Source organism: Bidens hawaiensis, unplaced genomic scaffold (assembly GCF_021521415.1).
Source record: "Bidens hawaiensis isolate Kalapana, Puna unplaced genomic scaffold, B.hawaiensis_p1.1 tig00014741_1, whole genome shotgun sequence".
In the NCBI taxonomy this organism is placed as follows: Eukaryota; Viridiplantae; Streptophyta; class Magnoliopsida; order Asterales; family Asteraceae; genus Bidens; species Bidens hawaiensis.
In genome coordinates this window covers 241,604-265,371 of record NW_027492298.1, presented here as the reverse complement: position 1 = coordinate 265,371, position 23,768 = coordinate 241,604, and the positions used below count along the sequence as shown (strand labels likewise).

At 37.5% G+C, this 23,768-nt stretch overlaps 2 protein-coding genes across 2 annotated transcripts; both read right to left on the bottom strand.

Moving 5' to 3' along the window:
• Nucleotides 1-3,319: 3,319 nt before the first annotated feature.
• On the bottom strand, nucleotides 3,320-4,813 carry LOC143547573 (uncharacterized). The gene is made up of 4 exons (XM_077038968.1): nucleotides 4,586-4,813; nucleotides 4,181-4,446; nucleotides 3,965-4,070; nucleotides 3,320-3,916 (listed from the first exon to the last, which is right to left on the bottom strand). The coding sequence occupies exons 1-4, from the start codon at nucleotides 4,811-4,813 to the stop codon at nucleotides 3,320-3,322; spliced, it is 1,197 nt and encodes a 398-aa protein (XP_076895083.1).
• An 18-nt stretch (nucleotides 4,814-4,831) lies between these two features.
• Nucleotides 4,832-6,932, bottom strand: LOC143547572 (uncharacterized). Its single transcript, XM_077038967.1, has 5 exons — nucleotides 6,536-6,932; nucleotides 5,941-6,382; nucleotides 5,631-5,821; nucleotides 5,318-5,515; nucleotides 4,832-5,061 (listed from the first exon to the last, which is right to left on the bottom strand). The coding sequence occupies exons 1-5, from the start codon at nucleotides 6,930-6,932 to the stop codon at nucleotides 4,832-4,834; spliced, it is 1,458 nt and encodes a 485-aa protein (XP_076895082.1).
• Nucleotides 6,933-23,768: the final 16,836 nt, after the last annotated feature.

Here is a 23,768-nt window from a genome sequence, read left to right as displayed (position 1 = left end):
TAGCATTGGTTTAGCCTTCGTGTTCGACTGAGTCTTTTAAAACAAATTATACGTTTCTTACAGGATAAGTTAACATGAATAGTTTGTATAATACCGTTCTCGCATCTGAAATATCACAAGGCTTATTGGTGTTTCTTGGTTTTGTGGAAAAAGAAATAGAAGGGTGTTGGAACCAAATTAGAGTATTCCTGTCCATGTTAACTGGTTTTCTTTATCATACGATATTTTGTTATATTTGATAGATGTACCATCTTGTTCATTTATACACAAAGAGAAACCATAACCCATTTATTATTGTTATAAAGAATATAACTCATTTGTTATTATTAAAAAAAATAGTTGAATATGCCTTAAACTCCTTTAAGCGGATCGAGAGCACTCCGGCTCGTGTTTATCTTCATCTTTATAATTACACTAAAGATTATTATATTAATCTCTCTGTTTAATTAAATAGTAATTTATATCCTAATTAGTAATTTGATGGTCTTCCGTAAAGACTTTCATGCGCACATTCCTTCATAAGGACAGGTAACCAGACGAGTGACTTACTCGTACGTAGCACTATCCGATGCTTTGACTCCTTCTTTTAGTAGTTCCTTTGAAGCTAGTAACTAGAATATAGGACCCGGAAGACGGGCTCTTATTGCTAAAACCGGAGCTGTTGTAGAGTTGATAAATCTCATTTGAGGGGATGCCTCTTGCAACAAGCCCCTCAGGGGCGGTAGTCTCCCTCCTAAGGTCGGTCGACGGTAGTCTCCCTCACGCTCGACAGGTATCGCTTCTCCGACTAAAAGAGAGCTTATTGTTACAAGATCTCTTTCATCTACTCATAACCAATTTCAACAAATATTAAAAAATAAAGGTGTATTGATTTTTATTAAAGGCAAATTCTCAAAATAGGCCAAAATAGAAGAGATAAAATCAAAATATGCCAAATTTCAAAAAATTTCAAAACAATAATCTAACCAAAATCATCGGCGTCGATGCATTTGGTTTCCCGCCGACGGATTTCGGCCGTCACTAAAATACCGACACGTGTATAAAGTCTGACCCCACCCGATAATTTTCTGATCAAATCCACCTCCTTCGTTATCTTTGGTGTAAATATCATTTCCGTGAAAACCATCTCCTCCCTGATGTTTGGTCATGGTTTCATCTCCGTCGTGAGTTTTCCAAAAAAGTTGAAAATCGTGTTTCTTTGAAATTCGTCCGACCAGACAAATTTCATGTGAATTCGTCTTTTCACATAAGACCCACCAAATCATCATCTTCATCTTCTTCACATAATCTACCAACAAAATCCTCTCTACGCCGCCGCCGCCACCAGCCATCTTCTTCCTCGACGAACTCCTTGACCTTACCCTTTACCGGCGAATCCATATGAATTTCCGGCGGTGGCGTGGCTCGCTGGAAAAGGGTGAGGTCTTGGAGTTCGTCGAGGAAGAAGATGGGTGGTGGCGGCGACGGAGGGAGGAGGATGTTGGTAGATTATGTGAAGAAGATGAAGATGTCACACCCCAAAATAACGGCATAACTTGTCGGGGCGCGACATAATTTGTATCATAGCTCAAAACACTAATATAAATATAAAGTGTCAATATCTAGTTTTATTTATTCAACCAAGTACGAGTTTCACAAATCCAAAATTATCCATTACCGTTTCTAGGATTCCCTTTTGTAGGTTTTCTTTGGAGAAAATATGTATATTTGTATTAAATGGAGATTAAGTTGGAGAAGAAGAGGTATATGTATATACTAGGGTATAGACCCGCGTGACACGCTGGTGGAACAACATGTCAATACAAAAAATCAACTTATACATAGATTTAAGTTAACATACTACTTCTTCATATTTTGTTACCAAAATATTTATAAAAATTCATTGTCTTAAAATTCAAACTTCAAAGTTACAATAAGTTAATTGAAACAAACCAACCAAAAGACATTAACAAAAATACTAAACATCTTCTTTCATATTAAAACATCATCAAAGTCTTCAAAAGTTATACAAACATAAACTTCCACTTCCTAATAACCTGAAAAGTTATAAAAACAACACAATATTCAATGAAATTAAACTTAACATAACAACATGTTTAATAATTACTAACATCTAAGCATTACAAAGTTGTTATGTAACCTACAAATCTAAAGTTCATAAAAATACTTATTAGTTGGTCTAAAAAGATGTTGACAATATACTTCTTTTATAAATCTATGAAGAATATCTAAAGCATTAATATATTACCTTCTCCTTCGTCATCGGACAACAAACTTTCCGGATAACCATCATAATCACTTTCATAGTTTGCACACTCGTCTAACCATTTAACCTTCAAACCAACCTCCCTTTCCAACTCAACATGTGCAATTTATTTTCTATGATTAGATAACTTCAACATATCTAGCTCTCTCAAAAGGAACAAATCATCACATGACAAAAGTTGTTTAGGATTCAAATTTTTGTACTGGCCATTCTCAAACTTTATACAACTTTGTTTTGATTAGGATAAAAATACCAATCCCTAACATGTTCAAACGGTAAAACATCTTGGTGAAGATCAGCAAGGTAATGATGTAAAAGATTTATGAGATTGGTTTCCTCTAGACATGGTAAAAGTTTCCGAACACCAATCTCATGAATCTGATGTTTGAGGAGGTCATTAAACATCATCACAGATTCAATATTATCTTTGTGTATCATGAGTAAATCGCTAAACAGAAATTCATACTTACGTAAAACAGTAGAGAACTTCCAATTGACAATGGTAGACATTTTTTTCGATTAATTTTGTTATGAAAAGCTTTGAGTGTAAAAGATGAAGAAGAAGAAGATGATGATGATGATGATGATGATGATGATGATGATGATGATGAATTAAATTGATAATTATAAAATACAAAAATGAAGTGACGGTTTAGTTTTCCAAAGATGTAAATCATTATATCTATCTAATGAGTATATCATGCATAGTTACCCTATATTTCTAATATTTTATTAAATATTATATTTACTATTTTTAATAGTTTAAGTTAAAATTGAAATACTCATATAAACAATGGTATGTTATTAAACATTTGAATCCGGATTTTTTTGTATATATTAACATTAAATATTTATTTATAACTTAATAACAATTTTTAAGATATGATAACAAACAAAAGTATAGAAAAAAAAAGTATAGACCAAAAAAAGTTACATGATAACAATAAGTGTATAATAGAACAATTTCAAAGACATGACAAATTCACTATGTTTTCATTCTACGTTTCCAAAATTCTCCTTGTACACAACATTTGTTGTTTTATTTGTAAGCTTTTATTCTTTGTCGAGTATCACTAACTTAATACCATCTCGACTCTTCACTCTTGACAAAGCGACATAAAGTTGACAATGGGAAAATACTGGATCTTTAAGATACAATCCAACTCTTGACAAAGATTGAACTTGACTCTTGTTGATTGTCATGGCAAAACATACTGAGATAGGAAACTGTCTTCTTTTTAATCTAAAAGGAAGTTTCTTATCAGTTGGTGTAAGATTTACTCGACTAATTAGAGTACGATATCCTATATTCGTACCAGAGACAACTTTAGCATCAATTACAAGCCTACCGAGACTAACAACTTGAAGGCGCGTTCCATTGCACAAACCCTTTTTATGATTAATATTCCTTAATAACATGATTGGAACACAAACTTTGAGGACCAATCTATGATTGGGCATTCCTGACATCTTTAAACCATTTAACAAATCAGGAGAGTACAAGTGTGGATCAAAATCCTCTGAAACGTCTTCACATTCAGCTAAACTGTCGGAACTTAGATACTCGACTTCTTCACCAGGAAATATGGCTAACATGCGTTCATTAATTTCTTGAACAACCTCATTCAAAGGTGACAACAGCGCACGATCCTAAAAGTAAGTAAGTTTGTTGAATCTATCTAATATATTAGGATATACAAAGGTTATTAAATCACCCATGGGATCAACTGAGTTCAATATCAAAAGATCGTCTGGAATATCAATAACCGATTGTCCGTTATTTGGACCACCACGTTTCCTTGACCTATATCTAATAGCCAATCAGCAAACTCTCTGATGTTTTCAACGTCTGAAGATCGACATCCAACTGTAAGCCTCATGTTCTGAGTTAGTTTAAGAACTTTACATTTTGACCAGATATAAGAAGAATTTATGCAAGCATTGACACATTCACTTCTTGTACCGTTGGTTACAACGGGCAAAATTTGACGAAAATCACCACCAAAAACAACCTTACCTCCAAAAACGGCTTCAAAAGAATTACCAGAATCACCATGCATAACATCATTTAAAGTCCTATCCAACGCCTCGAAAGCATGCTTATGAATCATGGGTGCTTTATCCCAAATTATTAAGCTTGTCTTTTTCAATAAATCATGTACGTCGGTATTTCCTTTAACCTAATTTATGAAAGAATAAAAAAAACATAAACAAAGTAAGATATTTAAAAGTAAATTGATACTGGAATAACAAAAAAACCCATATATACTCAAAAAATGATTAATATAAACATTAACATAAACTGGGTTGTAATATTACCGGACAAATGGAATCTTCGGTCAAATTAATGGGTATTAAAAATCTCGAATGTGTTGTTCTTCCACCCTCCAAAAGCAAAGAAGCTATACCACTTGAAGCGACATTCAACACAACTTCTCCTTTTGACCTTATCGATGCAGATAAGGTTTTCCATAAATAAGTTTTTCCAGTACCGCCATAACCATAAACAAAATATACTCCACCTTTTTTATCAATCAAAGAACTCATTATTTCGTTATAAACCCCTCATTGTTCATCTGTTAACGAATCAAACAGATTATTAAATTCGTTATTCATGGTCTCGGTGTCATATGAGAGCTCTTCCACCATTAACGGATTAGTTTCTCGTGAAATTGTCTCCATATCTGGAAATGGCATTTGTTGATATCTTCTAAGACTGGAGTTGTCTGAAATTAAAAAATTTTCAATTTCGAGGAGTGCTAGGTTTTTTAACTGTTGTTCATTAAGAATCAAACCTGAAAATTAATAAAAACAAATAATTAAATAAATATTTATGAAATATTAATGGATATTACATATTTCCATAATTGAAAAAATTAAAAAATGAGTTAATCGTACATGGGTTATTTTGATCTTTTTGTTGTTTATATAGTATACTGTCAACTAAAAGTTTCCAAGTGCTTTCCCAAACAAAATGAGGTCTAGATAAACTATAAGTAATCAACATTGTAGCAAATAAATTTCTTAAATAATATCCGGTAGAGGTATGACTTGCTTCTTCAATGGCTTCTATGTATTCCTTGTCATCATCTAAAAGACCTCTTTTGTAACATGCATCTCGAAAAGTTTCAGACACAACTCCATCAACTGTTCGAATATCTTCAAAACATTCTAGGCCTTTAACCTTATTTAATAATATCCTTAAATAGTAAGCCTCGTCGAATGCCGACGGAACAGCATGAACTCTACCTATTGCGAAACCCCTTAGGCGAGGTTCCCATTTACGTAACTGTTTTTTTCCAAACATACTTTGTTGGAAACTCTGCGTATGTGAGAGGTTTTGCAAGGTCATGGCTCTTATTACACTCAAACCAACCGGTAAACATCGAAGAAGCATTAGTTGTCTTGTTTGAAATATCTTCAATATCTTCGTTAGCACCATATATTACCTGTTGCTCACCGGGTAAATGAAAAGCAAGTCTCATAACAGATGGAATCCTATAATGCACATCAAATGAAAATATCCTCCATGTTGCCTCGCATGCAGAGACATATCTACAATCATAAAACGCTTTGATTTCATCTAAATTAGGATCCGGGTTATCAGCATTGTTATTTTGTACAAGAGAAATTGTTGCTCGGTCTGGACCTTATTAATGTATTTGAACAAATACTTTATCGATGCATCTTGATTACACCACTCAACATTAATATGTGCTTGAAATTGTTTTAATAAAGTCTTGTTGTATGGAACAGTAGTTCTGTTATCCATCAATATATCTGACTTAACAGCATATTGCCCGTTATCTCTTCTTTTGTATACCGGAAAACCTTGCGAATCAACAGCTGTCTCATCATTAAACATTTTAGGAAAACCTTTGGAGCATTTTTTGTTTACCATGCAGATACACTTCGGATTAGCATCACCACACGGACCGTGAATCATATGATCAGATACAAGCTTGTATAGGTCTGGATCAGTGTCTTTGTTTGGCATCTCAGCAGAAATAAATTTATCTACATTTTGTGGATTATGAATCTTGCTACCTGGATGCATAAATATGCAAATATGAGCATGCGGTAGCCCCCTTTTTTGAAACTCTATTGTGTAAACAACTGCAACATACATAATAAAAGTAAAAATTAATCAACTTTTATTAGTTAAACAAATAATTTGTTTGTTTAAATTGATTTTTAACTCTATAGAAAGTAAAATATTCAAGTAGGTCATGTTTATAATTTTATACTCATCAAATTAAATAAAATTACCTGCTTGAACATTTCCAAACAAAGACTTATCCTTAACCAATTTAATCATTGCATCAAGTTTGACTTTAAAAAGCTGACATAAAATATCAAGTCTATCCTCCGACTTTAATGTTGTATCCTTAAGAAATCTTTTAACTTCTGGCCAATTGGGATTACATGTTATGGTTATGAAGAAATCGGGATAGCCAAACCATCTACAGAGACACATAGCTTCTAGATAACTTTGCATCATATATCTTGCTCTGCCAGTAAATGAGGATGGTAGAATAACACGTTGACCAGCGGTTGAAACATCAGTATTCCCAACAGATTGTATACCTCGTAAACTTTGGTAAGTATCACATCGAAGTTCATGTTGTTTACCGCGTATAAAATGTAATCTTTGAGCCTCAATCATTGTATATTTGTCAACTAAAATTTGCTGAAACAAACACCTACCATTTAACATGGTTGAAAATGTATTTGGCCTATCTTGAATATGATAAGCAAAAAACTCACGCATTGTAACCTTCTTGCGTGCTGCGGTTGATGAAGAGGAAACATTCTTATGAAGTATATTAACTTAATAACCATCCTCATCAAAAGGATGAAACAACGGGTATTGAAGAGGTGTATACGATGGATGAAGTTCACTAATACGCTTTAACGAACCAGATTGCTTGGTAACAATTATATCTCGGTTGTCGACAGCGTGACCAATATCACCGACGATTAAAGCGGCAACTTCAGAACTGGATGGTAAGTTATATTGTCTCGCATCATGCTGTCTTGTTCCAATAATATTCAACTTCAAATCGAGTTGTGGGTTTTCTTCAAAACAATCTCTTACCATCCGATAAGCTTGGACCAAATGATTATTTGAATCTAACATCGTCTTCAAATAATTAATAATATACATCTCTAGCTCATCGTCCATTGAATTATTATCACTGCCCACAAAAAAAAAACATTTCCTAAGATTATAAATAATAAAAACTAAACTAAAAATTAATAACATAACAAAAGTGGACGAATATCATTAAAAGTATTTACCCAAAAACACCCTAACGGTTAGAAACCTGGTTTTCAGTGTCGTAAATGTAAAGTTGAGAAAACTGTGGTTTACAACCTTCTAATGGTAAAAGACTACCCAAGCAATGATAGTTTTCACTGCTAAGTCGAAACGTATATGGCGCATTGCCTCTGTTTATGGAATGATCAATCTTTCCTCCCATAAACGTAAACGAAAACATCGAATTGAAACGTCTAATGTTTTTCAAGAAATACTTACTCATGGCACTCTCACCACGAAATAAGTCAAGATAAGTATCATCTGGTTGTCTAACATCGGGAAGTTCGACTTTGCCATTATAACAACAAAGTGAAAAAGCTCCTTCTTCATTAGCACTACTTGGTCTGTTAACTTCGGCTTTCCACAACAAAGCATTGCAACTTAGACACATAATAGATTGATTTCCATGATCAAGATATTCTAGTAAAATTTTAATATCAGCATTTGGAGTTACTTAGTATACCTAAATACATAATAAATGATTTCAAGTAAATTATGACATATATATCATACCTGGTGATATTCCTTTATAAACATCTACCACATTATGATAATCAATAGTTGTAGTATGTTCATTTAAATCAGCCATAGGTATAGGTACAATAGGAGTTCTTTTTCTTGACCTTCTACGAAAGGTTGTAGACAACTTCGGAATGTCATCAACAACACAAGACGCGTTTGATCGTTCTTGAAGATTATATTTATTTATACGACCTGTTCAAAATTAAAAAAAGAAAGTTATTATAAAGGTTGTCAACAAAATTAAAAAAAGAAAGTTATTCAAATTGTAAATTATATTCAAATTATTTTATGTTAAATTGTAACATGTTTAACTTAACAAATTAGAAACGTTTGATTGAAAAATTATTTTTTGTTTCATTAAAAAAACATACATAAAAAGGACAATAATAGTTCAATTTGAAAAACAAATTACCTGAAGATGTATTTCGAAGACCAGCTTTGTTTCTGTCAACAAAAGCAGTTGTTTTGGAATCTAAAATTGATCGTCTTTCTTTCCTTTTGGACGCAGCAGAGTTCACAAATGGTGTACATGTTTTAGAGTCTTGAAATTACAAAGGTAATAATATCAATATTTAAGCATAACCAAAGACTAAATAAAACATGTTTATTTAAAAATATTTTAAAAGACTAACTGTTGTTTAATACAATCGAAGAGTAGACATTTGGCGTTGTTGATGGAGACAGGTTCTCGTTATTAGATTGTAAACGCGTAAATTGTGTGGATGAGTGGATATTTTTCAATTTGTCAAAGTTTATATTAACTGTATCGTTTAACATATTAATCATAAAAATAAGAAACACAAATTGATGATGACAATACATAGTGAAAAACAATTTAATAATATACAAGGGATACAAGGATTAGATGATTTATATGTTGTATTCAGATGATTATTTGGATTGTTGCTTAAACCACTAACAGGTATATTAGAAGCACCTGAAATAGACAATTGATTTGTTAATTTTCATTTCTAAATAATTTTTATAATATAAAGTTATAATTTTAATACAATTTACATACTTGCGAATTAATTTCCACCATATGCTTTTCATTTATTTAAAATAAATTCAAAAAAAAAATATTACTTATAACGAAAATGCAATATACCTGAAGACCTATTTTGTAGAGCATTTTTGTTCCCGTCAACGGAGGAAGTTCTTTTTGCATCTAAAATTGATCGTCTTTCTTTTCTTTTGGACGCAGCAGAGTTCAAAAATGGTGTACATATTTGAGGATCTTGAAATTACAAAGGTCACAAGTTTCATTATTTAAACCAAAATAAAGTTGTAAAAAATACTAAAAATATTAACAGAGTATATTTAAATTGAAAACAATTCGTGAATACTAATCGTTGTTTACTACATGCGAAGGGTAGACATTCGAAATTGTTGATGGATACACGTTCTCCTTATAACATTGTAAACCCGATACTTGTGTTGATGATGAAAAATTTTGCAGGGTGTCGAAGATCCAATTAGCTGCATCGTTTTAAATATAAAACGAAAAATTTAAAAACATAAGACTAATCAATAATATAGATAATAACGATAATTTTATTAACGTACCAGGGACACAAGGATTAAAGGAGGAATACGTTGAATGCGGATAAGAATTTGTATTATTAGATAAACGCTGGATATTATCTTGATAACTACTAACCGGTAAATTACAACCACCTAAATTATAGAATATGAAATATTAACTTATTTTAAAAAGTGATTTCAAATTTAAATTCATGATTTACTAAATATTACATACTTGCTTGATATGGTAGAGTGACAATTGGTGATGATTGATAATCAATGAAGTTTGTATTATTGGATATGGTAGACAATGGTAAACGTTGACTTTGGGCTACATTGAAAAAAATGAAAAATTAAAATAATTACAATATTGCACCGTTAAACAAATTCAAACCATAGAAATATCATTAATTGGGTAAAAACAAATAAAATTACTGTACCTACCACTGTTACTTAGGTTATTCTGAGAAGATGAAGATCCTTCATTTTTTCTTTTCTTTTTGGATGTAGACATCTTCAAAAAATATAGATAACAACCCTAAAACTTGAGTTAAGCCTACTTTATTGAACCATAAGATAGAAAAATAAAGTCTTAAAGATTAAACATTCAAAACACCATTAAGTAATATAACTCAAAATGAAAAACGATGTAAATGAGGAATACCGGAAACAAATAATATTACCTTTAATTCTTACACAAAAAATCGAAAAACAAAATATTTAACAACTGCTTTCTTAATAATCAATTTTCTATATGTATATATTTGGATTTGAATAAACATCGCAGTCGGCTAAATATATAAATAAAAATGTAATTGAAAAAACAAAACTTTAAAATTGGTATTTATGAACCAAAAATGTATCCGGAAATTATTGTTTGAATATAAACAATTTTTGGTTTGTGGTAAACGTAAACAATTGACATGGTTAACATCCTACCAACAAAAAAAACGTCGAAAACACTTACAAAATCAATATTAAGCTTCTTGTGTAAACGTTTCTTGAGGAACAAACATATTCATAATGAAAACGAATATAAGTGACAAAGAATGTAAATTTATATTTGTATATATAAACAAATAATGGAAATTATACTCTTTAAATGGAAATAATAATTGGCATTATATTAGGATTGGTTTATTTTTAGAGAAAATATGGTGATAATAATTTAGAAATATGATGACTAAAATAGAATAGATTTATGCAATTAATATATGATAATCTTTCTCAATATTATTCTTAATTCAATTATGACTTTTTAAAAACAATTAACATGTAAGTATTCGTATAAAATAATATATAAGGTTTTTATAAAAATTAATTTATGGCATAGATAATTATATAGGAATTATTGTATAGAATAAATATTAAAGATTGCATTCAAGTTTAGGTAATATATATTTGTTTCCTAATGAACGGATGACAATAAATATTATAGGTAATAATCCAAATATATAAATATATATACTTATAAAAGATAAATACAATACAATTAATGACAATGTTCTTAAACTTATAACAAAAAAACCATAGCATAAAGTCATAATTAGTAGTACAAACATACATACTTAAGTTAACAAAATAATTAGGATAATTTACATAACCAAAGCTAACAGAATATATATAGAACCTGTTAGCATAATTGTATTGTTTAAACCCTAATGCATCAAAAAGAAAACAGTCCATGATAAACTTCAACATCAACCAAGAACATCAGTGAGTATCAACGAATGAGTAGCCTCGTTGTACTTGAAAACAGCCAATGTTCCAATCTGTAGCCCCTTTCAACCGAACAAAATTTGTCCAGTGTCTAACCCTATACCTCTCAGTATTGCCATTCAGTTCAATAGCAATCTCAGTGGAGACATCAACACCATTTGGATTGATTAAAACTAAATCTGTTTCCACATCCAAGTTATTGTTCCGTGCAAACTTGTAACATCCTAAAATTTGTAATGTTGAATAAAGAAAGTTATGTTAGTGATTTCGCGTTTTTAATTATTAATATCGGGTAGGAGCGGATCAGGGACTTGGATTAATTGAGATGGGTTAAATGAGAATGGGATTTAAGGGATATAAATATCCCCTAAACCCAAAAATATCTTCATTACATCTATTCCTTCACACTTCCAAACACACACAGACACCCCATACACAAGCCGACCGGCGGCCGAGATCCGAGGAGAGAGAGAGAGGCCGAGAGCCGTAGAGAGAGAGACCAAGATCCGAGAGAGAAGAGAGAGCGGTTGGTTGTGATTAAGCAAGGAAACAAGATCCAACAAGCTCAAAAAGGTAAGATTCTTGACCTTTGAAGTTTAAAGATCCAAGCTTTTTAGTGTTAAGTGACCGGATATGGTCGAGAAGCGTAGTGGGTGATATTGAACCATAGCGGGGGTGTTAAAATCGCTCAAAATGTTGGACAGAAACCAAACAGCAGGCTGTCTGGGCAACTTCGCCTTCATCTGGGCAACTTCGCCTTCAAGCGATGAACTTCGCCTGCAAGCTAAGTTCGCCTGATGAACTTCGCCTGCAAGCTAAGTTCGCCTGATGACAAGTTCGCCTGAGGTTTAAGTTCGCCTGATGACAAGTTCGCCTGAGGTTTAACTTCGCCTAAAGCTAAGTTCGCCTGAGGTTTAACTTCGCCTAAAGCTAAGTTCGCCTGAGGTTTAACTTCGCCTAAAGCTAAGTTCGCATGAGGTTTAACTTCGCCTAAAGCCAAGTTCGTTTAGAAAATAAATTAAAAATCTAATGAAAAATGTGTTAAGACAGTTAATGGAAATAAAATTTTTCCAAGCTGACCTGGCAGCTCGACCCCAGCCAGGGGCTCTGCCCCTTGGACCCTGCTAGGGGCTGCCGCGCCTAGACCCCGCTGCCAGGGGCGCTGCCCCCGGACCCCCGTTCGTTGTGGGTAGTAGTTAAGACTAGAAATGTCACACCCGGCCCTGAACGGCGGAAACAGCCGGGCGCGCGCGAGTGGGGATCGATAATTAAGCACGGGCCATTGCAAACATTCAAAGTAAGATTTTCATTGCGCATGAAATGTTTAATACAAATACATTACATTGTTTAAAAATTACATAAAAACATCCAAGTATGAAAACTGTTGAAGATTTCCACGCCATATCCCCTTGCGCGGCGGGAACAACCGTGCGCATCGAAGGGATAGAACTAAAATCTTCCAAAAAGCTAGTTTTAGATGTTCAGCGTGAGGTGCTCTAAGTGTGACTCCATGCGTTACCTAGTTATCTCCTGAAAGACACGTAAAACATTTGAATCAGTATAAACTGAGTGAGTTCACAAGTTTTAGTAACTTGATAAATCGTATTGCATCATAATCTTGGTAAAAATCATTCTGAAACATAATTCTGATAGCATCATTAAAACACATGCTTGGTAAAACATAGTTCTATCAACATATTCTGATAAAATCGTTCCGCGGGTTACGCGCGAACATTTCTGGGAACTGTGCTCGTCTGTGTAAGTGGCGCTGCCACTACGAGCGAAATAAGTAATACCGTCCCGCGGGTTACGCGCGGACGTTGTGCCGGAAAACAAGGCGCTCGTCTGCGTAAGAGGAGCGACCTCTACGAGCGGGCTCAATCCCATAGTACTGCCCCGTGACATGCTAGGCACTCGTCTGTGTAAGAGGTGCGACCCCTACGAGTGGGTGGATCAAACCAGCAGTCCCTACCCTTAGAGTTCCAATAGTAAAGTGATCACTTACTCGTATCTTGCGCACTCATATCGAAACCCATAGATAACCGTTTGCATTGCTCGTAAATATACCATAATGAAACATTATTTAAACACATAATTGCTTGCATTGCTTGTAAGAGTATCATGACAAAACATAATTTAGGTACGTGTCCCTCGCCCCGAAAACAGTTTAAAAATAGTGAAAACAGTGAAAATAGGGGCTGTGAGACTCACCTGTGGTTCTTGTTAAGGGATTAATCGAGATTCGGGTTTTCTTGGTGTTGGCCTTTGAATTGAAGGTCTAGTAACAGGAACGGAATTGAAAATAACGGATGCTTGGGAGATGTTTAGTGCAAGTTTGCAGTTCTTAAGAGAGAAGTTTGAAGTGTGTTTTGGGTGATAATTTAGGTTACATATTTATAGGCAAGATTTAGGGGAACACAATCCCTTGCTTTAGGGGATAGAAATCTTTTCATATCTAGGTGTAATGATGATAAAGTATGGAAATTATTATTATTTATTTAAAAGTGGAGGAGTGGATAAAAGATTATGATTTGATTTGGACAGGGCATGCAGGTCTGTGGTTGGTGGGAGTAGGGTGGCTGACAGTTGACTTTTCATGTTACAGTATGCTTTTTCAGGTGCTTTAGTCAGTGTACAGTTAAAAAGTAGAAATTTCTGAAACACGCTACTATTTCCTTTTGGGCGGGAATAATCCTCCTTAAATCTGGAGATTAGGCTAAGTGTTCTGCGCGTATAACTTTGTGCGCATAGCTTTCTGCGTGAAGGACATTTCTTTGTTGCGGGTAGGTGCGTAACCTTCTCGCAGTTAGGGACATTGAGTTTCTTTTGTAGATTCTCCAGGTGGTCTTGGTATTTCAACATAGTGATCAGTCATGTTGAAGTCAATTCCATCTTGGAGCTTCAGACAAACTAGCTCTCAATGTTCCCGCCATGCGGGGAGGTTAGTTCCCCTTCCGCATGCGCATAAACGTTTTGGGATGCACCCACCTTAGCATCATGCGGGACGGTCAACCCATCAGACAACATAAAGTTAAGTTACATGAAAACATAAAGCCAAAACATTCGCGCATGGCGCACATAACATATGCCCACGCCGGTTCTTACATCGCGCGCTCGCGCAGGGCGCACATAACACATGCCCGCGCTGACTCTAACATAGCGCGCTCGCGCAGGGCGCACATAACGCATGCCCGCGCTGACTCTAATATAGCGCGCTCGCGCAGGGCGCACATAACATATGCCCGCGCTGATTCTAATTTAGCGCGCATAATATTCACAATCACCTAATTATTAGGTTGATTACTTAGTTTATAGGGTTGGGAAATTACCGGGTGTCACATTTTCCCCCTGTTAAGAGAATTTCGTCCCGAAATTTAGGAGACGTCGCTGGCAGAAGCCATGCTCTGAAAGAGGTGTGGGTATTTCATGCGCATCTGGTCTTCTCTTTCCCAAGTGAATTCAGGCCCACGCCTTGAGTTCCATTGAACCTTTACTAACTTGATTCTGCTTCTGCGTAACTTCTGTTCTTTCCAATCGGTCACGGCTAGAGGCTCTTCTACGAAGTGTAGTTGTTTGTCGATGTGAATCTCGTCCAACGGTAAAATTATCGTTTCGTCAGATAAACACTTTTTGAGGTTGGACACATGAAACGTATCATGAACTCCACTGAGTTCGGCGGGTAAACGGAGTTTATAAGCAACCGGACCGATCCTTTCCAGGATCTCAAATGGTCCAATGTAGCGCGGATTCAACTTTCCTCGCTTGCCGAAACGGGGGACTCCTTTCAATGGAGAGACTTTCAAAAGTACTCTATCCCCTACTTGAAACTCCAACGGTTTCCTTCGCACATCTGCGTAACTCTTCTGTCTGTCGCGCGCTGTCTTAAGGCGATCCCGTATCTGAAAAATCTTGTCTGTTGTTTCTTGGATCAATTCTGGACCAGTCATTTGCTTGTCACCCACTTCAGCCCAGCACAGTGGGGATCTACACTTGCGCCCATACAAAGCTTCAAACGGCGCAGCCTTGAGGCTTGTGTGATAACTGTTGTTGTAAGAAAATTCAACCAATGGGAGGTGAGTATCCCAGCTACCTCCGAAATCGATTGCGCACAGCGCGCAGCATATCTTCCAATGTCTGGATTGTTCGCTCGCTTTGCCCATCCGTTTGGGGATGATATGTCGTACTCATGTCAAGACGAGTACCTAAAGCCCCTTGTAACGATCTCCAAAACCTCGAGGTGAACCGACTATCTCTATCAGAAATGATGGACACTGGGACTCCATGTTTTGAAACTACTTCTCGAATATACAATCGGGCTAACTTTTCCATCTTATCGGTTTCCTTGATCGGCAGGAAGTGCGCTGACTTAGTTAGCCGATCTACAATAACCCAGATCGTGTCATAACCCCCAGGTGTCCTTGGCAGTTTGGTAATGAAGTCCATAGAGATTTGTTCCCACTTCCACATGGGAATTTCTGGCTGTTGAAGCAACCCTGATGGTTTCTGGTATTCAGCCTTTACCTTCGAACACGTCAGGCACTTACTGACATACGTCGCGATGGCGCCTTTAAGATTGGGCCACCAATACAGCGCTTTAACATCTTGGTACATCTTGTCTGCGCCAGGATGTACGGAATACCGCGTCTTGTGAGCTTCGTTTAATACTTGCTCGCGCAATCCTCCCTTGAGAGGGACCCATATGCGGTTAGCAAAATATCGAGTGTCGTTCTCTTTGAGCTCCAAATCCTTAATCATACCCCCAAGGGATTCGTTTTTAACAAACTCTGGTTTCAAGGCTTCTTGCTGAGCGTCTCGGATGCGGGTAGAGAGATCTGCGCGAATGGTCAACCTTAGAGCCTTGACTCGTAGCGTTTTTATTCGCTCCTTCCTACTTAGCGCGTCTGCTACCACATTCGCCTTTCCAGGGTGGTACTTAATTTCACAATCATAATCATTCAACAACTCCACCCATCTTCGTTGCCTCATGTTTAAATCCTTTTGATCAAATATATGTTGAAGGCTCTTGTGATCCGTAAAGATTATACACTTTGTACCATAGAGGTAATGGCGCCAAATCTTTAGCACGAAGACAACCGCTCCAAGTTCCAGATCATGCGTTGTGTAGTTCTTTTCATTGGTCTTGAGTTGGCGCGAGGCATATGCTATGACTTTGTCTCGCTGCATAAGGACACATCCGAGTCCCTGATGTGAAGCGTCGCAGTAAACGACGATGTCATCCGTCCCCTCGGGCAGAGACAAAATTGGCGCACTACATAACTTCTGTTTTAACATTTGAAATGCTGCTTCCTGATTTTCGCCCCAAACAAACTTCTTGTCTTTCTGAGTTAGCGCGGTCAGTGGTAGAGCTATCTTGGAGAAGTTCTCAATGAAGCGTCGATAGTAGCCAGCTAGTCCTAGGAATTGCCTCACCTCAGTTGGGGTTTTTGGCGCTTCCCAGTTTTCGATGGCCTTGACTTTGGAAGGATCAACGTGTATTCATTTCTCGTTTACAACGTGACCGAGAAAGTGAACTTCTCTAAGCCAAAACTCACACTTGGAAAACTTCGCATACAACTTTTCTTTCCTCAACAATTCCAAAATCAATCTCAGGTGTTGCTCATGCTCGGCCTTGGTCCGAGAGTAAATCAGAATATCATCTATAAACACAATTACAAATTTATCCAAGTATGGTTTGCACACACGGTTCATCAGATCCATGAATACAGCCGGCGCATTAGTTAGCCCGAAAGGCATCACTAAGAACTCATAATGGCCGTATCTAGTTCGGAAGGCTGTTTTCGGCACATCTTCCTCATGGACCCTAAGTTGGTGGTATCCGGACCGTAGATCTATTTTCGAATAATAACTGGATCCCTGCAACTGGTCAAATAAGTCGTCAATCCTCGGTAAGGGGTACCGATTCTTGACTGTCAGCTTGTTCAGCTCCCTATAGTCAATACACATTCTGAACGAACCATCCTTCTTCTTAACAAACAGTACTGGAGCTCCCCAAGGTGAAAAGCTTGGGCGTATGAAACCCTTGTCCAATAGTTCCTGCAACTGATTGGATAGCTCTTGCATCTCAGATGGAGCTAATCGATAAGGCGCTCGAGCTACTGGCGCAGCTACTGGGACTAAATCAATACGAAATTCGACTTGTCGCGGCGGCGGTAATCCGGGCAAATCTTCAGGAAAAACTTCTGGAAATTCGCGCACTACTGGTAAGTCTTCAATTCTTCGCTCATCTCCTTCCTTCTCTACTACATACGCCAGGAAGGCGTAGCACCCTTTCCTTAGACACTTGCGCGCCTTTAGGCACGAAATCAGTTTCGTCGCAACTCCCCTTCTTTCCCCTTGAATCACCAAGGTTTCTCCGTTCAACAGTGGGATCCGAACCTGCTTCTCATGGCAAATAACCTCTGCGTGGTTCTCGACTAACCAATCCATACCTATCACAATGTCAAAACTTCCCAAGTCTATTGGCAACAAGTTAATATTGAACCCGTGACCTCTCATGACTATTACACATTGTTCAGTTCTTTCGTCCGCGCATAACTGCCTACCATTGGCTAGTTCTATGGTATAAGGTGTGTCTAGCCTACTGGTTGCTAGGCCTAGGGAGTTTTTAAACTCAGCAGATATAAAACTTAGGTCAGCGCCAGTATCAAATAAGACAGATGCAAAATGGCCGTTAAGCAAAAACGTACCGGTTACCACATTCGGCTCTTCTTTAGCTTCGCTTGCGCCGATCACAAAAGCTCTCCCGCGAGCTTGGTTTCCCCTTTGCGGGCAATCCCGACTGAAATGCCCTGGCTTTCCGCATGCGTAGCAGTTGTCACTGGCTCCAGCTTCTTTAGCACGGCAATTCACCGTCTTGTGCCCTGGCCTGTTACATTTGGTGCACGTGACGCTCGCGCATTCACCCTCGTGGTGAAACTTGCATTTGTTGCACCATGGGTAAGGCCCGCTGTATCCTTTCCTTGATGGCTCCGCGGCTTGGATCGCGTAAACCCTTGCGCTTTCCTGCTTCTTGAACGGTGGCTGCTTGGAGTCGGACCCTCGGTGGTGAGAGTTCCATTTCCTCTTGGAGTCAGAGGTTCGCTGCTCGTTTCCGCGCGTAGTCAACATACCCGCACGGACCGTATCCCTTGTAAGGGTGATGGCCCGCGCTACCGCCTCATCAAAGGTTGGGGGCGCTGCGGCGTTGAGCGGAACCCTAACAACAGGAGGTAACCCAAAAATATACCTCTCGATCTTCTTTTCCTCCGTGTTTGCCATGTCTGGCACCAACTGGCAAAGCTCGTTGAACCGGTTGTTGTAGGCGTCGATATCCGTTCCTACCATGGTGTGGTTCCAGAATTCCTGCTGCAGACTCTGAATTTCTGCGCGAGAGCAGAACTTTCTCATCAACATTTCCTTCAGTTCTTCCCAGGTCTTGTGAAGAGCAACTTCTCGCCCCAAAGTCTTCACTTGAAGCTTCCACCAAGACGAAGCTGCTTCTTGGAACATGCAGGTCGCGTAAAGGACCTTCTGGTTCTCACTACATCCGCTAATGGAGAGAACTGTCTCCATCTTGTCAATCCAGTTGTAGAGGCCAATGGCCCCTTCGGTACCCTTGAATGGCCAAGGCCTACAGGCCATAAATGTCTTATAGGAGCATCCTTTGTCCAAGGCTCCTGATTCGGGTTCTGGGGTCTCGTTCTGACGACCCTGACTAGATTCGGCCTTGCTGGCCTCATGTGTCGCGATCGCCTGCGCGATTATTTCCGCGAGTTCCTCGGGTGTCATGGTAATTCCCTTGGCTCTAGTTGGAGGCATTCTCGCTTTAAAAGAGTGAAAATATATCAAATTTAGCGCATGTACTCTGAGCACATAATGTTCTTATCTTTATTCACTAGACACTGTGTGACCCGTGTTCCTAAGTGTGTGTATAGTTTCTTTTGAAAATATTTTCTTTAAAAAATATTTCATGCGATTCCCCAACGGTTATAGTATAGGTTAAAACTTCTTTTCCTAGTTCGCTATAACCAGTGCTCTGATACCAATCTGTCACACCCGGCCCTGAACGGCGGAAACAGCCGGGCGCGCGCGAGTGGGGATCGATAATTAAGCACGGGCCATTGCAAACATTCAAAGTAAGATTTTCATTGCGCAAGAAATGTTTAATACAAATACATTACATTGTTTAAAAATTACATAAAAACATCCAAGTATGAAAATTGTTGAAGATTTCCACGCCATATCCCCTTGCGCGGCGGGAACAACCGTGCGCATCGAAGGGATAGAACTAAAATCTTCCAAAAAGCTAGTTTTAGATGTTCAGCGTGAGGTGCTCTAAGTGTGACTCCATGCGTTACCTAGTTATCTCCTGAAAGACACGTAAAACATTTGAATCAGTATAAACTGAGTGAGTTCACAAGTTTTAGTAACTTGATAAATCGTATTGCATCATAATCTTGGTAAAAATCATTCTGAAACATAATTCTGATAGCATCATTAAAACACATGCTTGGTAAAACATAGTTCTATCAACATATTCTGATAAAATCGTTCCGCGGGTTACGCGCGAACATTTCTGGGAACTGTGCTCGTCTGTGTAAGTGGCGCTGCCACTACGAGCGAAATAAGTAATACCGTCCCGCGGGTTACGCGTGGACGTTGTGCCGGAAAACAAGGCGCTCGTCTGCGTAAGAGGAGCGACCTCTACGAGCGGGCTCAATCCCATAGTACTGCCCCGTGACATGCTAGGCACTCGTCTGTGTAAGAGGTGCGACCCCTACGAGTGGGTGGATCAAACCAGCAGTCCCTACCCTTAGAGTTCCAATAGTAAAGTGATCACTTACTCGTATCTTGCGCACTCATATCGAAACCCATAGATAACCGTTTGCATTGCTCGTAAATATACCATAATGAAACATTATTTAAACACATAATTGCTTGCATTGCTTGTAAGAGTATCATGATAAAACATAATTTAGGTACGTGTCCCTCGCCCCGAAAACAGTTTAAAAATAGTGAAAACAGTGAAAATAGGGGCTGTGAGACTCACCTGTGGTTCTTGTTAAGGGATTAATCGAGATTCGGGTTTTCTTGGTGTTGGCCTTTGAATTGAAGGTCTAGTAACAGGAACGGAATTGAAAATAACGGATGCTTGGGAGATGTTTAGTACAAGTTTGCAGTTCTTAAGAGAGAAGTTTGAAGTGTGTTTTGGGTGATAATTTAGGTTACATATTTATAGGCAAGATTTAGGGGAACACAATCCCTTGCTTTAGGGGATAGAAATCTTTTCATATCTAGGTGTAATGATGATAAAGTATGGAAATTATTATTATTTATTTAAAAGTGGAGGAGTGGATAAAAGATTCTGATTTGATTTGGACAGGGCATGCAGGTCTGTGGTTGGTGGGAGTAGGGTGGCTGACAGTTGACTTTTCATGTTACAGTATGCTTTTTCAGGTGCTTTAGTCAGTGTACAGTTAAAAAGTAGAAATTTCTGAAACACGCTACTATTTCCTTTTGGGCGGGAATAATCCTCCTTAAATCTGGAGATTAGGCTAAGTGTTCTGCGCGTATAACTTTGTGCGCATAGCTTTCTGCGTGAAGGACATTTCTTTGTTGCGGGTAGGTGCGTAACCTTCTCGCAGTTAGGGACATTGAGTTTCTTTTGTAGATTCTCCAGGTGGTCTTGGTATTTCAACATAGTGATCAGTCATGTTGAAGTCAATTCCATCTTAGAGCTTCAGACAAACTAGCTCTCAATGTTCCCGCCATGCGGGGAGGTTAGTTCCCCTTCCGCATGCGCATAAACGTTTTGGGATGCACCCACCTTAGCATCATGCGGGACGGTCAACCCATCAGACAACATAAAGTTAAGTTACATGAAAACATAAAGCCAAAACATTCGCGCATGGCGCACATAACATATGCCCACGCCGGTTCTTACATCGCGCGCTCGCGCAGGGCGCACATAACACATGCCCGCGCTGACTCTAACATAGCGCGCTCGCGCAGGGCGCACATAACGCATGCCCGCGCTGACTCTAATATAGCGCGCTCGCGCAGGGCGCACATAACATATGCCCGCGCTGATTCTAATTTAGCGCGCATAATATTCACAATCACCTAATTATTAGGTTGATTACTTAGTTTATAGGGTTGGGAAATTACCGGGTGTCACAAGAAAGATGTTATAAGTAGTGATAGTTAAATTGATATGTATACTTGTTATACAGTCAGCCGTGCACAACTGAAGAAAGGGATTACGATCAACGGAGAACGTAACCGTGTTCAGGTGAGTTTCTAGCCCCATTTATGTGTTATGTTTTCGGGGCTGTGTGCATACTCAACATGTTTGTTAATACACTTATCCTAAGAGATAAGTGTATGCCTTATGTGGATAATGTGAAATGTATGAATGATTGCTTGATGGTACGTGAACGATCTTCGGATATTGCACGTACTGTCAGGTTGTAACGCTATGTATAAGGTAAGTATGTTATGTATGTTTATGTGTATGAACATGATAGAGATAATAGAAGAAAGAAATGATAATGTATGGTTGTATGGTTACGAAAAGGGTACCGAGCCCTAATAATACTCGAGGTATGATGTATGGTTGTATGGTAACGAAGAGGGAATCGAACCCTACTAATATTCGAGAACTAGGGAACCGAACCCTACTAATATTCGAGGAAGAAGGGTACCGAGCCCTAATAATACTCGAGGAAAGAGGGTACCGAGCCCTAATAATACTCGAGGAAAGAGGGTACCGAGCCCTAATAATACTCGAGGAAAGAGGGTACCGAGCCCTAGTAATACTCGAGGAAAGAGGGTACCGAGCCCTAATAATACTCGAGGAAAGAGGGTACCGAGCCCTAATAATACTCGAGGAATGTAGGGCGTAATGCTCTTTATAACATAAGATATGAAAGTAAGTTAATACAAAAGAAAGTAAGAAAGTATGAAAGTAAGAAAGTATGAATGTAAGAAAGTATGAAAGTATGAAAGTATAAAAGTATGAATGAAAGAATATAATGTTATGTGAATGGTATGATTATGTGATTATCTAGAACTCACTCAGCGTAGCTGACTTTTAGTATGCATGCAGGTGAGTAGGATGAGGCAGCTCGCTTGAGGAGACACATGGCACTGAACAAGAATCTGGCATCTGAAGACTTATGATGTTTTAATTTAATGCTTTAATGTTGAAAGACAAAGGATGTTTTGAGACAAGTTATGAATTATGTAAAATTTTATGAAAGTTTTATATTCCGCGTAAATGTTTTAATTAACTCTGATATTTAGAACTGTGTTTATGAGTAAATCCAACACGAAAGTAGGGCTACCGGTAACGGGGCCTTACAAAACTCAACCGGCAAACGCTATAAATAAAATTAGAAGTATAAAGTTATTTGTTTGAACATCAAACATATGAAATTAAAAGACTTGTATAAAATGAGTTTACTTACCAGCCTATCTCGTACTATCACTTCCAAAATGTTGTCTTCTTGAACATGAGGAACAATAATATCCAAAACCGGCTTATAAACATCTTCCATACCAACATCAAGTGCTACAAATACACATCATATAACTTATAAAGTAATTAATAATATAAAGTGTAAAAAAATACAGAAGATATCAAAAATTGATAAAAATACCTTCAAGCATATTGTCTTGGTCAGATTGGTCATCACTTTCAATCTCAATAACCATTGGAACATAACCGAGTTCGAGATGGAGATTTGGACCGGTTTAAATCAAATCATCATTAAAATTTACACGTTCGATACCACGGCTATCAAAAACATACATTCTGAACGTCCACGTACCTTGAAGACGTTGAAACACCGAATAATCATTAACGGCAAGCTTACAATGCTTGGACATCTCTTCCCACATACTAGTAAAACCAAATCTCGGAGTAGTCAGCTTGACGCACTGAATGTACAGATTCCATTTAAATCCATCAACAAACTCAGCAATGATTTCATCATACTGTCCGGGCTGTAAACTAAAGTAGCTTCTAACCTGATCATCTCTCAATGGCTACAAACAAATCAAAAAAAAATATCATAAATATTATAAGAAAAATTAATACTTTTATAAATAACAAAAAGGTTTATTTATTAATTAATAAAAAAATTTAAACCGTTACTTACAGGATATTTAAGAGTAGGGTAACGAACCACAGCATCAACAACCATGTCGTCATGAACTGGATGATCTCTAACGTAAACAAATCTCCATTCATTTTCATTAATTGGAGAGAAAACCAAGACATCTCCAAACATCAACCTATTGTCTTCAACAAATTCAGCCCAACCATTTTGAAAAACATAACGTCCGTTTGTGAATTCAACTTGAACAAACCAATCTTTGTCTTTGTGATACAAAACAACCGGGTGCATATTAGCA

What these genes read in the sequence shown, in the direction of transcription:
- LOC143547573 (XM_077038968.1), bottom strand. Translation starts at nt 4,813, where the DNA reads ATGAGTTCTTTGATTGATAAAAAAGGTGGAGTATATTTTGTTTATGGT. An exon ending in CCGAAGATTCCATTTGTCCG is followed by an intron (nt 4,447 to 4,585) that starts GTAATATTACAA and finishes TTCATAAATTAG; the next exon opens with GTTAAAGGAAATACCGACGT. An exon ending in TGGGTGATTTAATAACCTTT is followed by an intron (nt 3,917 to 3,964) that starts GTATATCCTAAT and finishes ACTTACTTTTAG; the next exon opens with GATCGTGCGCTGTTGTCACC.
- LOC143547572 (XM_077038967.1), bottom strand. Translation starts at nt 6,932, where the DNA reads ATGATTGAGGCTCAAAGATTACATTTTATACGCGGTAAACAACATGAA. An exon ending in AATCAAGATGCATCGATAAA is followed by an intron (nt 5,822 to 5,940) that starts GTATTTGTTCAA and finishes TTATGATTGTAG; the next exon opens with ATATGTCTCTGCATGCGAGG. An exon ending in GTTTACCGGTTGGTTTGAGT is followed by an intron (nt 5,516 to 5,630) that starts GTAATAAGAGCC and finishes GTTTCGCAATAG; the next exon opens with GTAGAGTTCATGCTGTTCCG.